Source organism: Pecten maximus, chromosome 6 (genome assembly GCF_902652985.1).
Source record: "Pecten maximus chromosome 6, xPecMax1.1, whole genome shotgun sequence".
NCBI classification, from domain to species: Eukaryota; Metazoa; Mollusca; class Bivalvia; order Pectinida; family Pectinidae; genus Pecten; species Pecten maximus.
The window spans coordinates 30743173-30758105 of NC_047020.1; the positions used below are offsets into that span (position 1 = coordinate 30743173).

At 34.9% G+C, this 14933-nt stretch overlaps 1 protein-coding gene across 5 annotated transcripts in view; it reads right to left on the reverse strand.

Moving 5' to 3' along the window:
- Positions 1 to 14933, reverse strand: part of LOC117329519 (heterogeneous nuclear ribonucleoprotein F-like) — a 34607-nt gene that overhangs the window by 4761 nt on the left and 14913 nt on the right. For 2 of the 5 annotated variants that reach the window (XM_033887500.1, XM_033887502.1), the window contains exons 2-11: positions 12495 to 12574; positions 12197 to 12266; positions 8137 to 8268; positions 7311 to 7350; positions 5989 to 6019; positions 4074 to 4143; positions 3526 to 3663; positions 2383 to 2422; positions 707 to 743; positions 63 to 135 (exon numbers count right to left, since the gene is read on the reverse strand). In XM_033887500.1, the coding sequence (XP_033743391.1) occupies positions 63 to 135; positions 707 to 743; positions 2383 to 2422; positions 3526 to 3663; positions 4074 to 4143; positions 5989 to 6019; positions 7311 to 7350; positions 8137 to 8268; positions 12197 to 12242 (607 nt within the window). In that variant the 5' untranslated portion in view covers positions 12243 to 12266; positions 12495 to 12574. Of the gene's footprint in view, positions 1 to 62; positions 136 to 706; positions 744 to 2382; positions 2423 to 3525; positions 3664 to 4073; positions 4144 to 5988; positions 6020 to 7310; positions 7351 to 8136; positions 8269 to 9349; positions 9390 to 11345; positions 11478 to 12196; positions 12267 to 12494; positions 12575 to 14933 lie in introns of all 5 variants that reach the window. The other 3 variants (XM_033887498.1, XM_033887499.1, XM_033887501.1) reach the window with 2 other exon arrangements.

A 14933-nucleotide genomic window follows, 5' to 3' on the forward strand; every position in this document is an offset into this window, starting at 1 on the left:
GATTCTCCTATTCACTAAGGAGTCAGTAGTTGGTGGACTCATATCCCAAAGGTCTGACTTACCGATGAAGTCTTTGATATCATTAAGACCAGCTTTATATGGAATTCCTTTGAGAGTAACGTACGTCATACCCTCCTGAAAATACATAACATTACAATTAGGTATGTACATATCTAGAAAACATTATAAGGTTGGGAAGATATTTCAGCAATCACATATGGCTACCGGTAATTGTTCTCATTTATTGTAATACTGAAGTAAAGATTTTAAAATTTAAACCATATTCAGTTCATGCGGCCTAAGGATCATGCAGACAATTCGACCAAATCCTTTCATTCCTATAGAAGAGGATAGATTTTACGAAATTTGCCATATTTCCCGTATTGGACCTTAGGCCCCTGGGAAGCCATAACCCATTCAGCCAAAGATACTTCAGATTATATACAGACCCTAAAACCTTTAATTCCTACAGAATATTCTGTATTTCCCCTAATGAGCCCTGCCAAACAGGCCCCTGGGGGTCTGGTGGCCAGACCCAATGATTATATAGAATTGTTTATGCTTCACCACAGGATGCTGAGCTCAACACAAAATTTGGTTGAATCTACATAGTGGTTAATGACAAGTTGACAAACACAGACGATTGACGATGGATGCCACACCATAAGTTCACCAAATCTTGGTACCAGGAAACTAAATGTCTTACCGGAACGTCTCCATGCTCAGATTGACCAAAATGACTTCTACAAAAGAAAGAGAATGTCGGATATGAGACCTATATACCAGTAAAAACAAAGTCATTTTGGATGATTGAAAGCCTTATAAAATATACATTGAAAGCTAAACAGGACCAGACTAAATTATTATTTCAAAGCAATATCATAAATTATGCAAATGAATACCGGTATTGTTGATTATGAAATTGAATGAACCATGGGTTTTTACATTTCCCCATCCAGAATTTGGCATTTCATTCAACACCTCATCTCCCTTAGCATCACTGACTAGTCCCAGGACAAAACACCTGTGTTATGCAGTATAATTCACTAAGGCTCTGCTGTATTCAACTCTCAGTTTTTTGTTGTTTTTCTGAAAGGTGCCAATATCTAACTTGATGGTTTTTTTTTTTTTACAATACTCTGAGATTGAATGTAGTAGATACTGCTGGTTGATTTTTCAGTCCCTGAGGTTTATCATAACCTGCTTGTCAGGTTTTAATTCATTTGAATATACATATGTATTAATACTGTTCAGAATGTACACATATACCAAACGTTCTTTTGAAATCCAATTTCATAAATTATGCAAATTAAATATTGTAAATTTTAAATTTATTAAATTATTATTCTTTTGCACCTCCCCATCCATTGGCATTTCTTTTGGCTTATTTTGCAACTTTGATCCCCTTTCTTAGGATTACTGCTGAGTCCTAGAGGGACAAAACAGTATGCATATGGTGCAGTTTGATTAATCTTAGTTTTATTTTAATTACTGTATCTTATTCTCAATTTCTTTTGGAAGGTTTTTATACTTTGTGTATCTTTGGTACAATTCTTTGAATCAAAATAAGAATGCTCGTGGGAAAATATGATATAAAATCAGACTGCCATTTATACAGAAGGAGAAATCACAGGAAATGTTTGTAACAATTTTAGTAAAGCCCCTTAGATATTTCTTTCGAATCAACCTGCTGGTTTCAGATCTGGTCTGAAGAAGAAGACGGTCATTTTGTCATTTGTCTATAAACACGATTGTAAATTTTACCCCTGCCTTAGGCACGGGGATCATGAAATTCCAGAGTATGAAATTCCCAATTTTAATAAAATAAGAAGTGCTTATTGTAATGGGCACAGTTACACATATGTCCCCCAAACGTCCCCTACAGTTATGAATAAGTTGTTGGTATCACATCAGTGTTTGTAGCATCATACTACACCTATACATATACCAAATTTCATCAGACAATATCTTTATTTCGACCAATCAGGGGCCTTGGTTATAAGCTGACCACTAGGATGACCAATCAAAAAAGAAAATTCTCTTGTGTACCATCAGTCATACAGAAACTCTCATGTCAATTTTGTCTAATTCTGCCCTATAAAGCTACAGTTTTTGAGAAACATGTCGGAAACCTTGTCAGCAGAAGAAAGTGGAAGAAATAATTATAAGAAACAGAGCAAAAACAATACATCCCCAAACTTTGTTTAGGGGAACATAATATGACCTTTCATAACAGAAACATATTTTCTTATTCTAACATATCGGTCAATATGACCAGTTTTAAGTGGATGGCAGTAGGCGATTGACAACAGATGGATCACAATATCAACAATAATAGGGTATCTGGACCATGGAGTTAGATGACCTCAATATAAAACATACCTATGAAGTTTATCCATCTCAAAAAATGAACAACGCATCACTGAAAAAAGAAAGAAAATTAAAGCTTTAATTAGGACAGTGTATGTGATTATGAAGACGCTCACAACTACATAAATTAGACTGATTATTTGGGCAATATTTTGGCCTAAATCAATGTATAGTTATGTGATATTGGGGGAATATCAAAGTCTTAAAACAAATAATTGTGAATAAGATTAGTTTAGCATATATAACCATAAACATTAACCCTTAGTCCTTTACCTCAGGCAGTATGCCTCTTACGGTAATACCGGTAGATATTCTATGGTGTGAATAGCTTGTTAATAATGGGATGGATTCAAGTAACTAATTATCAATTGTAACCAAAAACAGTTGCTTGTATTAAAATGTGACAGAAGTGATAATGTCACGCTTGGAACAATATCAGAACAAATATCACATAATGTTTCTTTCAAAGCAAAATATATATCACTAGTTACATGTATTAGAAAACTCCTTGTACAACATAATGATTGGTATTGAATTCCCAACCGTATACAGTAAACCTTCGTTTAGTTTGAACAAAATTAAATAAATACTGATGAACCTGTTCAAATTATTCAAAATTATGCTTCAGAAAATAAGAGCGAGTTCAAACTATCAGAGTCGATATCAGCGAAAATCTCAGCAAAGAGTAAAATCATTAGACACAAACATATCCAATGTAAATCTGATAACTAATATCCAAAAGCTCAAAAAAATGGCACATTTATAAAAAAGTCAAATTCTAGTATTTTATCTAATTCAATGTTAATTGATCGTTAAACTGTCTTTATTTCGCGACAATTATAATGGTTACTGTATATCATGTTTGACCTGATGAAAGATGGAACAAGTTTAAATGACACACCATGATTAGAGATAATGATTTCTTTTAGAATCAATGTAAGAATTCCTATAAGTACCAATTACAAACTATGATATCTAATATTCGTCCTGACACAAGCTGTAACATTCAACATATGTCACTAATTTGACCCTTGAGTGTAGGTAAAAGTCATGATTTTAACAAAAACAATAGCCTTTTCTGTCAGAAAGCTACTGGTTTAAACTTTGGTCACTTAAATATTGGAATTTAATTTGAAATATAAAAAGTTTACTTACCAATGACATATCGTTCACCAATATGCTTTTTATTTCTTGAAAGAACATTTTTAACCTCGTCCTTCGGTACCTTTATGAAAGCATTCCCCATGAAGCGTCCTTGTTCTTCATCTAATATTATACTGTCCACTTCAATACCTGAAATCACAAAACAAGAGATCTGTAGGCCTTAACAATCACCCGAGTTCCGAGTATTTCAGTGAATTTGACCCTTTTTGGCCCCCGACCATCAGTCCCTGGGAGCCAACATGTGCATGTCTTCAAACTGTCATCCTATGCTGATACATGTAATTCTAATCAAGTTAGACTAGTCACTTTAACTCTTTGAGGATTGGCATTTATGCAAAAACATGATTGAAATCCAAATGTTTTTGAAAGTGTGACAGCCAGCATTGAGTAAATCACAGCAAGGTCAGCGGTTACCAGGCACCAACTAATGTCATAAATATCTCATTGTGTCAACCTCTAACATTGTTGGAGTACTAGACGAAGTCCTATCAACAGCTCTGTTCCTTCTTTAGTAAAGGGAGACAATAAATCTAACTTACCTTGAAGGAAATTTCTAATATCATCTTTAGTCACTGAAAAGGGAAGACCACACAGCTTCAGGTACATCAGCTGAATGTAAGAGGAGTAATTATGTAATAGTACATTTTTCATACCAAACATTTTCACCTACATGTATCGTAACTACAAACATGCGTATATATGATTAAAACAGTTTTGAAAAGCAACTCCTGCACTTAAAACATGCATAGAATACTTCATTAGATTGCATGATAAATCATTTTTGTTTCTCGATTCATCTAAACAAACCAAGGATAGCGATTCATCTATTAAAACAAACCAAGGATAGCAATTCATCTAAACAAACCAAGGATAGGACAGAACGATCTTCATTAGATTCTTGACATTCTAATCCAAGAATTAGTTGTGGGATAGAGGAATCGCTAGACAGTCCTGTATCTTGATGTGAGTGGGTGATTTGTTATCCCCACGGTAGGGAATGACTCTTTTTATCTCCTTTCTCACACATGACCTGATGAACGGAAACACTTGTAACAGATGCTCCCTATCAAAATAATTTGTGGTTTATATACAGCTAAATCACAGCAACATAGCCATTTCAAAGTGGTTCACAAAATATTATCTGTGGTTAATGGTTATATGGCCTTTAGCAACTAGCCAATGTCTTTCCTAGGAAAGCATACAGCCGGAGCTGCCATTCTGGCACTAACAGCTTACACAAAACATTTCTTGCATTGCCCTACCACATACTCATTTACAGCTGTGTGGACTGGAAGAAAACGGTGTCAAGTATCTTGTTCAAGGATACAACACAGCGTCCGTGCTGGGACTCGAACTAGTGACCCTTCGGTCACATAGCCTTGTGTCCTACCAATAGACCACCGTGCCTCCTTTGGATATAGCAATGCTTTTTTTCCAATCAAAATTCATTATATCACTTTTGAAGTATCACCAATGTAAAATAAGGCAGATGATACAAATCCCTTTACACCAAAAACAAAACCACTGATGAAAAGAATTTGGAATGACAGAATTAATCAACCATATTTAATTTTAATGGACTTAGGGCAATCTTTTGTTTGATACAACATTTATCCTAAAAAAACTTGACAGGGCAAATGCATAACTTCTTACTGGAAATCAGGATCAGGGGTTTCATCTATCACAGAATGATTGGTTTGGTTTGGTTTATCTTGTTTAACGTCCTATTAACAGCTAAGGTCATTTAAGGACGGCCTCCCGTGCGTGCGACATGCATGCATGTGGTGAGTGCGTACCAGGTATGTGTGTTTTGGGAGGCTGCGGTATGTTCGTGTTAAGTCTCCTTGTGATAGGCCGGAACTTTTGCCGATTTATAGTGCTACCTCACTGAAGCATACTGCCGAAGACACCCAGCAGGACACCCCACCCGGTCACATTATACTGACAACGGGCGAACCAGTCGTCCCACTCCAAATATGCTGAGCGCTAAGCAGGAGTAGCAACTACCATTTTTAAAGACTCTGGTATGTCTCGGCTAGGGGACAGAACCCAAAGCCTTCCTTATTCAGAAAGAAGAGAAAAGATAAGATCCCAAATTTAGTCGCCTCGTACGATCATGCAATGGGGGCAGCAGGTACAATTCTTACACCCTACCTGCAGGGCAGTCACAGAATGATGTACAATGATGAACATGTACATGAGATGATGGTTGTGAATAAGTGTATGGAATTTAATGACAATCAAATCATTACTGAATTCGACAGAGCAAGGACAATCTATTTATAGTAGTAGTGACAATATTTTTGCTAGAAGATTGTTGAAACGACCTCCTAGAAAAGATGATTATTATGAGCATGTGTATGAAGTTAAAGAACAATAAGATAATTAATGAAGTAAGCAGATTTAAAGAAAAGAAAAGTTCAATATATTTTTATTTGAAAAAACATGCCTTACCTCGCCACATTCAGCTTCAATTTCATCTTGTCTACAACAGAAAGAGAGACCAATAAATACTAATTTATATTTTCAACTTTAAAATTCTTGTTCCAATCTTGGTTGAATTTCCTTTGATATACTTAAATACCTATACAATTTAGTTATAAAGTACAGCACTAACACTTTCTGAGGAATAGAGCTAACAACAATGGAAAAAACACCTTTAAGTTAGCCCTTCCTTTGACTCTTTATCTCACAACTCTCAGGAGGGGCCCACCATTGAATGATATTTACTGGTATTAGTTCTATGTTAGCCTGATACTTTCTCAATCTAATTGAAATACATGTCATCATTATATGCTACGCTATGAAGATCTGACTTGGGTGGGATAGGGTTCATGATCGGATGACATTTCAACCAATCAATCATAGCTAAACTCGCAAAATTCTGCCAGAATCTGCTTTCCCTCTGCAACCTCACGATTGGTCTCTATTGAATAGGTAGCATCCAAGAGTTCCAAAAGTCAACCAAACTACCATGGTTGCACTCACTTCATGTCAAAAACAATGTATTTAGTGGACAAAGTATCTCTGTGTAGTCTGTAGATTTTCCATTGTTGTAACGGAAAATGCTTCGACAGGAAATGAAGAAGCACGACAACAGATAGTTCAGAAGAAAAGTAATATTTTCAATACCGTTTTGATAGCCCACTCAATTTACCCACAATGCAGCGCTAAGCAGGCATATAAGAGATGCTTTTTGATTGGCTGAAAATATACCATTGTATGGTCAACTGAACTTGACCCTCACCGGCCACTGTCAGATCTTCATAACAGTGTATAAGGCTGACTCAAAATTGCCTGAGTACAACTTAGGACAAATGGCTTCCAGCACTTCTCGAGTAACAGCAATAACAAACTTCAACTGTCAAAATCAAAGATGGCTGTCTGTTGGCCATTTTGTTCTCCCAATCATACTCAAAATTCAATTTAGTTCACAGCTAGGGACCAAGGAGAACTTACATGTAAAGTTTGGGAAATATTTGTACAGTGCTTTTCAAGAAATATTGATAAGAAGATATGGTTAAGGAAGGAAGGACAGACCGCTGACGTAGGGCGACTTAAATATAGTTCAACCTTTGATGAAGAAGGGCTAAAAAATATGCTTATTCTTCAAAGTAATGAAGAGAACAGAAATGGACAGATTACCACCTGCAGACAAATGGATGAGAAATGAAGGGAAATAAAAAGCCGATAATCTTAGAGCAATAGTTGGCTAAAAAATACTGGATGAAAATTCTCAAAACAAACACAAGAAAATTGAAGATAACATCACAAACCTCTGAAGACAATGCAGGTCCCTTTCAGAACATCGCTCCACTGAAAAAAGATAATATTGAGAACTGATTTTATCCCTTTAAACACACATCATGTCTTCTACTCTACAAATCAAATTCAACAAATGTTGTGGCAGATTCTAAACTTTAATGCATATAAACTGTATTTTAACTGAAGGACTATATAATACATTATATACTGTAATATATACCACAGGAAGACTCCAAGAAAAGAAGGAAATTATATGTAATTTATTCAAAAGGGCATCCAGGTGACCTTTGAATTTTATAAAATAAATTTTTGTTTGGAAATCTGAAGGGTCAAGATGTCAAATGTCTCTTCAAACCCAAGAGTTGAATATGAATTTGAGGTGTCAAAAACACCCCGAAGGGTCTACTGGAAACTGTGTGTGGCAGAAAATACAGAATATTACATGGTACTTGTTTCTGGTGTCTCCTGACAAAACTGGAGTCCTCACAATTCCATAGAAATTTAATAACAGTGGCCATGGTTTCAACTAAATCACACTCATTTTACTTGAGAAAAAGTTTAGAATGTGAAAAGTTTATGACACAGGGGACGGTGATATAACTATATTAGTAAACAAGGATTCACTTAAGGGTTTTACCTCATTACCGAAAAATTATTTTATAAAGGTTATTAACATCTGAACACATTTAATCAATTTGACCTTGAAAGTAGGTGAAGGTCATATATTTCTGACACAAAATTGATAATCTTTCTATGCAGCAAGCTACTGGTCTGATATTAATACTTTTGTCCACTTGAATATTTAGAGATTATTTAAAATATGAAAAGTTAACTTACCAAGAACATATCGTTCACCAATATAGTTCCCACTTTTTAAAAGAGCTTTTTCAACACTGTATTCTGGAACTTGAACGTACACTGAGAATCTATTTTTAACTGTCTCATATTTTACTTTGCTCACATCAACTCCTGAAAGCATAAAAAAAATACCCAATTAGATGACATGTTATAATCATAAAGACAGCACAACTCAGATTTTGTTTTTAAACAAGAGGCCCAAATGAGCTGTATGATTCAGACATCAACTGTCTTTTTGTGATGTTAGCAATACTTTGCTGTTTTATTAGCAAAGTATAATTGAATACCATCAGTTTGAACATGCAAAATTAAAGACTATCTATCTAAGAATTATCCATGAGAAGTAATTGAGAAATTCCAATTGTCAAAATAAAAGACGGTTGTCTATCAGCCATTTTATTATCCTGACTAGTCTTAAAATTAAACACACCTATAAATATGAAAATTGAGAACTAGATTTTCTTGAGAAATAGAAGGAACATGAATAGTTTAAGAATGGATGAAGGCCAATTTTACTGTTTGCATTTTCAGCATTGAGATGACATTTTCCATCTATTAAGCAAAACTGTTTTGATTACTTTAGTATTCATTAATATGTATAGATTGAATGTGATTTGAGATAATTCCTGCATTTACAGTCGATATTAATCCGATTTGATAAAATTAAAATCAGGAAAGCTCTCAACACATGTAAAAGTTGTGGGCTAAAAAGACACAACAAAGAACGACAGTGAATGCTGGTACGACTCAGGATAAATGGCTTCCAGTATTTCTCAAGTAATAGCAATAACAAACATCAACTGTCAAAATCAAAGATGGCTGTCTATTGGCCATTTTGTTCTCCCAATAAAGACTCAAAATTCAATTCAGTTCACAGCTAGGCAACAAGGAGAACCTATGCGTAAAGTTTGGTAAATATTTGTACAGTGCTTTTCAAGAAATATTGATAAGAAGATATGGTTAAGGACGGAAGGACAGACCGCTGACGTAGGGTGACTTAAATATAGTTCAACCTTTGATGAAGAAGGGCTAAAACATATGCTTATTCTTAAAAGTAATGAAGAGAACAGAAGTGGACAGATTACCACCTGCAGACAAATGGATGAGAAATGAAGGGAAATAAAAAGCCTATCTTATAGCGGTAGTTGGCTAAAAAATACTGGATGAAAAACTGAAGATAACATCTACAAACCTCTGAAGACAATGCAGGTCTCTTTCAGAACATCGCTCCACTGAAAAAAAATAATATTGAGAACTGATTTTATCCTTTTAAACACAAGTCATGTCTTCTACTCTACTAATCAAATGCAACAATGCTTTGGACTTAATGATTCTAAACTTTAAATGCATATAAACTGTATTTTAACTACATGTATAATGTATATACTATAAGATATACCACTGGAGGACTCACAGGAAAAGAAGGAAATTATACGTACAGTAAAACGCACTTGTTTTGAACACGGTTGAATCGAATACATCGGATGAGTCGAACGTTTTGTTCGGTCCCGATTTTTTCCTTTCTTTATCTTAGTAAATTAAGCACGGATGATTCGAACACTGCGGTTGTGTCGAATATGTTTTGTGGTCCCTCCCTTCTAAACTATACCAAAATGTCCATTTTTGTGTCGAACATCGAAGCGTCATGCTGTCTCAGGTAAAATTTGCTGGCTTCGCCTGATTGACCGAGTGTGACCAGAGCCTATTGTTAGGTTTTGGCTGTCGGTCGCACACCATCCCATTGTTTATACAGATGCATGGGTGAAGTAAAACGTTCAGGTATACATAATTAAGAATAAAATGTGCTCGTTTTAATGTACAAACCAATAGGCCTAAGTTTTGTTTACTGTTTTCATACACATGGCCGCCGAAAAAAATAAGGAAAAAGTAAACGATGAATTACATATCTTCCATCGAAAAATGCAGAAAAAATACTTGTATGCCATTGATTATTTATATACGCCTAAATTCTGCATGCGACGATGCAATAGTAACAATGATATGCGGGATGTGTTTTACTCTATTCAAAAGATCGTGGCAATGCATGATCATGCAGCCGTTAAACACTGACCACGGCCTTCACCTTTGATACAAAATCAGCACGCGCACGGTCGATCAAATTTTCCTGAACTGTTTATTGTTTAAATTTATATTGTTAAATTGTAGAATATAAATGGATTTTAAGATAAATAAATATGAGTACACTGTATACATTTATATTCTTATAATGTATTATCGTTTTCGTAAAATATTATGCTGTCATTGTACGACTCCCATGTGTAAATCGCGTATCTATGTCAAAGATGATTTTACGCATGAACTTTGTCTTGATCCGTAACTGTGCACAATATTGTTTATTAGATAAAGGAATAAGTGTTATCATGTACAATTAATTAATTTCTTTGTTATTATTTATTGCTTATTTTCGACTATGTTATCAAGCACCAGTTCTGCATGCACACAAATGATGATAGTCGGGTGTTTTGTCTCCGTATACAAACGGACACGGATAAGTCGAACCATCGGATAAGTCGAATATTTTGCTCGGTCCCGTCGACTTCGACTTATCGGAGTTTTACTGCAATTTATTCAAAAGGGCATCCGGGTGACTATCAAATTTTAAAAATATTTCTTTTTGGGAAATCTGAAGGGTCAAGACATGTCAAATGTCTCTTCAAACCCAAGAGTTGGATCTGATTTTGGGATGTCAAAAACACCCCGAAGGGTCTACTGGAAACCCTGTACATGGCAGAAAATACAGAATATTACATGGTACTGTTTGAATAAAATCACTTGTTTTTGGGGGCTCCTTGGGGGCTCCTGACAAACCTGGAGTCCTCACAATTGGATATGAATTTAATATCAGTGGCCGTGTAAATCACACTTGCTTTATTTGAGAAAAAGTTTCGAATGTGAAAAGTTTATATGACACACGGGGGACACTGATATAAATATAATAGTAAATGATGATTTATTTAAGGGTTTTACCTCATTACCATGAAATTATTCTAAGAAGTTATCAACATCTGAACACATTTTTATCAATTTGGCCTTGAAAGTAGGTGAAGGTCATACATTTCTGACACAAAGTTGATAATCTTTCTATGCAGCAAGCTACTGGTCTGATATTAATAATTTTGTTCACTTGAATATTTAGAGATTATTTAAAATATGAAAAGTTAACTTACCAAGAACATATCGTTCACCAATATAGTTCCCACTTTTTAAAAGAGCTTTTTCAACACTGTATTCTGGAACTTGAACGTACACTGAGAATCTATTTTTAACCGTCTCATATTTTACTTTGCTCACATCAACTCCTGAAAGTATAAAAAAAATACCCAATTAGATGACATGTTATAATCATAAAGACAGCACAACTCAAAGATTTTGTTTTTAAACAAGAGGCCCAAATGAGCTGTATGATTCAGACATCAACTGTCTTTTTGTGATGTTAGCAAGACTTTGCTGTTTTATTAGCAAAGTATAATTGTATACCATCAGTTTGAACATGCAAAATTAAAGACTATCTATCTAAGAATTATCCATGAGAAGTAATTGAGAAATTCCAATTGTCAAAATAAAAGCTGGTTGTCTATCAGTCATTTTATTATCCTGATTAGTCTTAAAATTAAACACACCTATAAATATGAAAATTGAGAACTAGATTTTCTTGAGAAATAGAAGGAACATGAATAGTTTAAGAATGGATGAAGGCCAATTTTACTGTTTGCATTTTCAGCATTGAGATGACATTTTCCATCTATTAAGCAAAACTGTTTTGATTACTTTAGTATTCATTAATATGTATAGATTGAATGTGATTCGAGATAATTCCTGCATTTACAGTCGATATTAATCCGATTTGATAAAATTAAAATCAGGAAAGCTCTCAACACATGTAAAAGTTGTGGGCTAAAAAGACACAACAAAGAACGACAGTGAATGCTGGTACAATAACACACAGTCATGTGATTATCGTGATGTTGGTGGGTACACACGCTCCCTCAGTAAAGGGAGACAAGAAATACCACCTTACCCTCAAGGAACTGTTTTATATCTTCTTCGGTGCACATATAGGGCATTCCATCCAGTTTCAGGAATACAGACTGAAAGTTAATAAAAGCAATTTTCTCCATTAAAGAAGAATGAACAACTCTGCCATATATCAATACATTTCAATAACTGCAACAGCAGCTTCATTTTGACTTGTGATTTCTTTATTTGCATTCTTTAGGAATGGATAGTGGATATGTTCCTATATATACATGACAAACAGACAACAGCATACAAGGTTATTTCAACAGACAACAGCCTGACTTAATGCAGATACATACCTCTTGACTTGAAGTACAAAAACTTGCTGTCGGCAGGATTTTTGTCGCTGAAGCATTTTGTTTGAAATCCAGTTGATTTTCTAAAACAATGTAAAGCATTCAAATATAAGGACATTCTGCTGGCCTTTGTTTAAAAATGTACACTTGTGTTTCAGGTCAGATAAAATAATCATTCAATATTGAATTAAGTTTTCAACTTGGAGACTGTAGAGGGATTTAAGTGTCCACTGCTCACCACTGATAATCGATCTTTATTAGTTTGCTGTAATTTTGATCTTTCTTACCTGACCATGTTACTGGTATATATTGATCAAATATTTTGAGTTACAACAATCTACTATTGGCTATGAGATCAGATTAAGGTCGCCAATTTCTTTCATTTAAAATGTGTTCTGGTATTTACCATGAACAGAGCAATTTGCAGTTGACCAATTTTAGGACGAGAGTATGTTTTTTTCAACCCCAAAGTGGACATGTTCATATATTAAATATAGCAAGCAAGTAGTGTTCTAAATGAAAATCTGTACAAATTAGGAGAGTAAAATACAACGATCAGAGTGGAACTCTAACCACGACCTCTAAACAGACGCACAATTACAAGGTAAACCATTTTATTATTTGAGCTACCTGGCCACTAGTGCTCAGCCAAGACCACTTCCGCTACACACGAGACACCATATACCACCTTCTGCTGGTATTTCAATTTGGCCCCAATAAATCTATTTATAATGCAAAGACCAGACTGGGACTCGAACTGAGATCCACCAACTGTTGACAGACACTCTAGTTTTACCATATGAGCTACCTGGCCACCAGCTTTCAGCCCAGTCTTGTTCTGCTTCACATTTGTAAAGATGTTTCTACCGCTCTTGTTTCTTATAATTATCAACTCTATCAGACCAATTTCCAAGAGAAAAGAAAATTAAGGGAAATGGTTCCATGTATGCAACACGAAAACACTAATATATATCTAATCATCGATAATAGGTGAAACGATTTTTAAATTGGATTGTAATATAACAGGATAGGGAAAAGGCAGCGACAAGACCAGGACTCGAACCTTGGACCTCTGAACTCTAGATGGACGCTCTAACCAATTGAGCTACCGAGCCACCACTGTTCAGTCCAGTCCAGTTCCGCTACAGGATTATTACCAAAATTAGAATGACATGAAACATAGACATTTGTATCCGGTAATTAACACCAGCAGTTAAAATTCAATATCCATGATCTGCAGTGTATAGTGCATAACTTTAATATAAAAAAAAAAGTCAGTTCCTGTAACTAATATCGACAGTTAAAATCCAATATCTGCGATCTGCAGTATGTATAGTGCATAACTGGAACCTCCTAAAGACATGAATGGACCTGAACAGGTTATAAAGGTGTTAATTTTGTTGCTTATAAATGTGTTATTTCTCAGTGTTATATGCAAGAAGCGGCCTTATTGCATAAAATACCATTTTCATTTGAAAAAAATATGAATGATGTATTTAAAATCTCGATAAACGAGTCTCTTATCGAACCGACAAACAGTGGACCTGAACAAGATTTAAGCTGTACAAGTTTGTGTAATATTTTAGTGTTTATTGCAAGAAAGGATGTCACTGAAAATATAAATGAAGATATTATTCATAGAATAATTATTTGGTAATGCTATTTCATATTGAACTTAGGACTTAACTGTAATCAAAGTAAGATCAGGGACGTAAATATATGTCCCTGGTAAGATTTACCAGATAAGTAAATGAAATTAAAAAAAAAAAAAAGTAACTATTTAACAAATTCATTTATTAACCTCCTTGCCTACACACTTAAATATTGCAGAAACTTAGCATTAATAAACCTAGAGGGGTCACTGTGTCGGATTGGTTAAGGTTAATCCCGACACTTTATCACTAGTTCTCCACCTCTGGGTTGCTGAGTTTGAAACTTACGTGGGGCAATTGCCAGGTACTGACCGTAAGCCGGTGATTTTTCTCTGACTTTCCTCCACCTCCAAAACCTTAAATGACCCTGGCTGTTAATAGAACGTTCAGCAAAATAAACCAAACTCCACTCGGTCCAATTCAAGTACCCAGCATGTTTGAAAACACAAGTAAAAGTTGTTCTATTCATAGGTGCTTAGCACGTTTTTAAGACCAATATATATAACTCTATAATCGGTCTTGGACTTAAAAACGTGCTAAGCACCTATGTATAGAACTTATATTATATTACCTTTAATATATAAAATAAAACACGTGCACATTCTTGCACGACGCACCGAGAAATAACACATTTATTAGCGATAAACATCTTAAATCCTATTCAGGTCTACTCCCACAATGTTAGAGGTTTTACACGGGAGATACTTTTGACAGGCGCCGCAGTCGGCAAAATAATATCCGATATAAAAAGAGCCGACCAGCGGCCTCTTATGTTATAGGAGTAATTCAG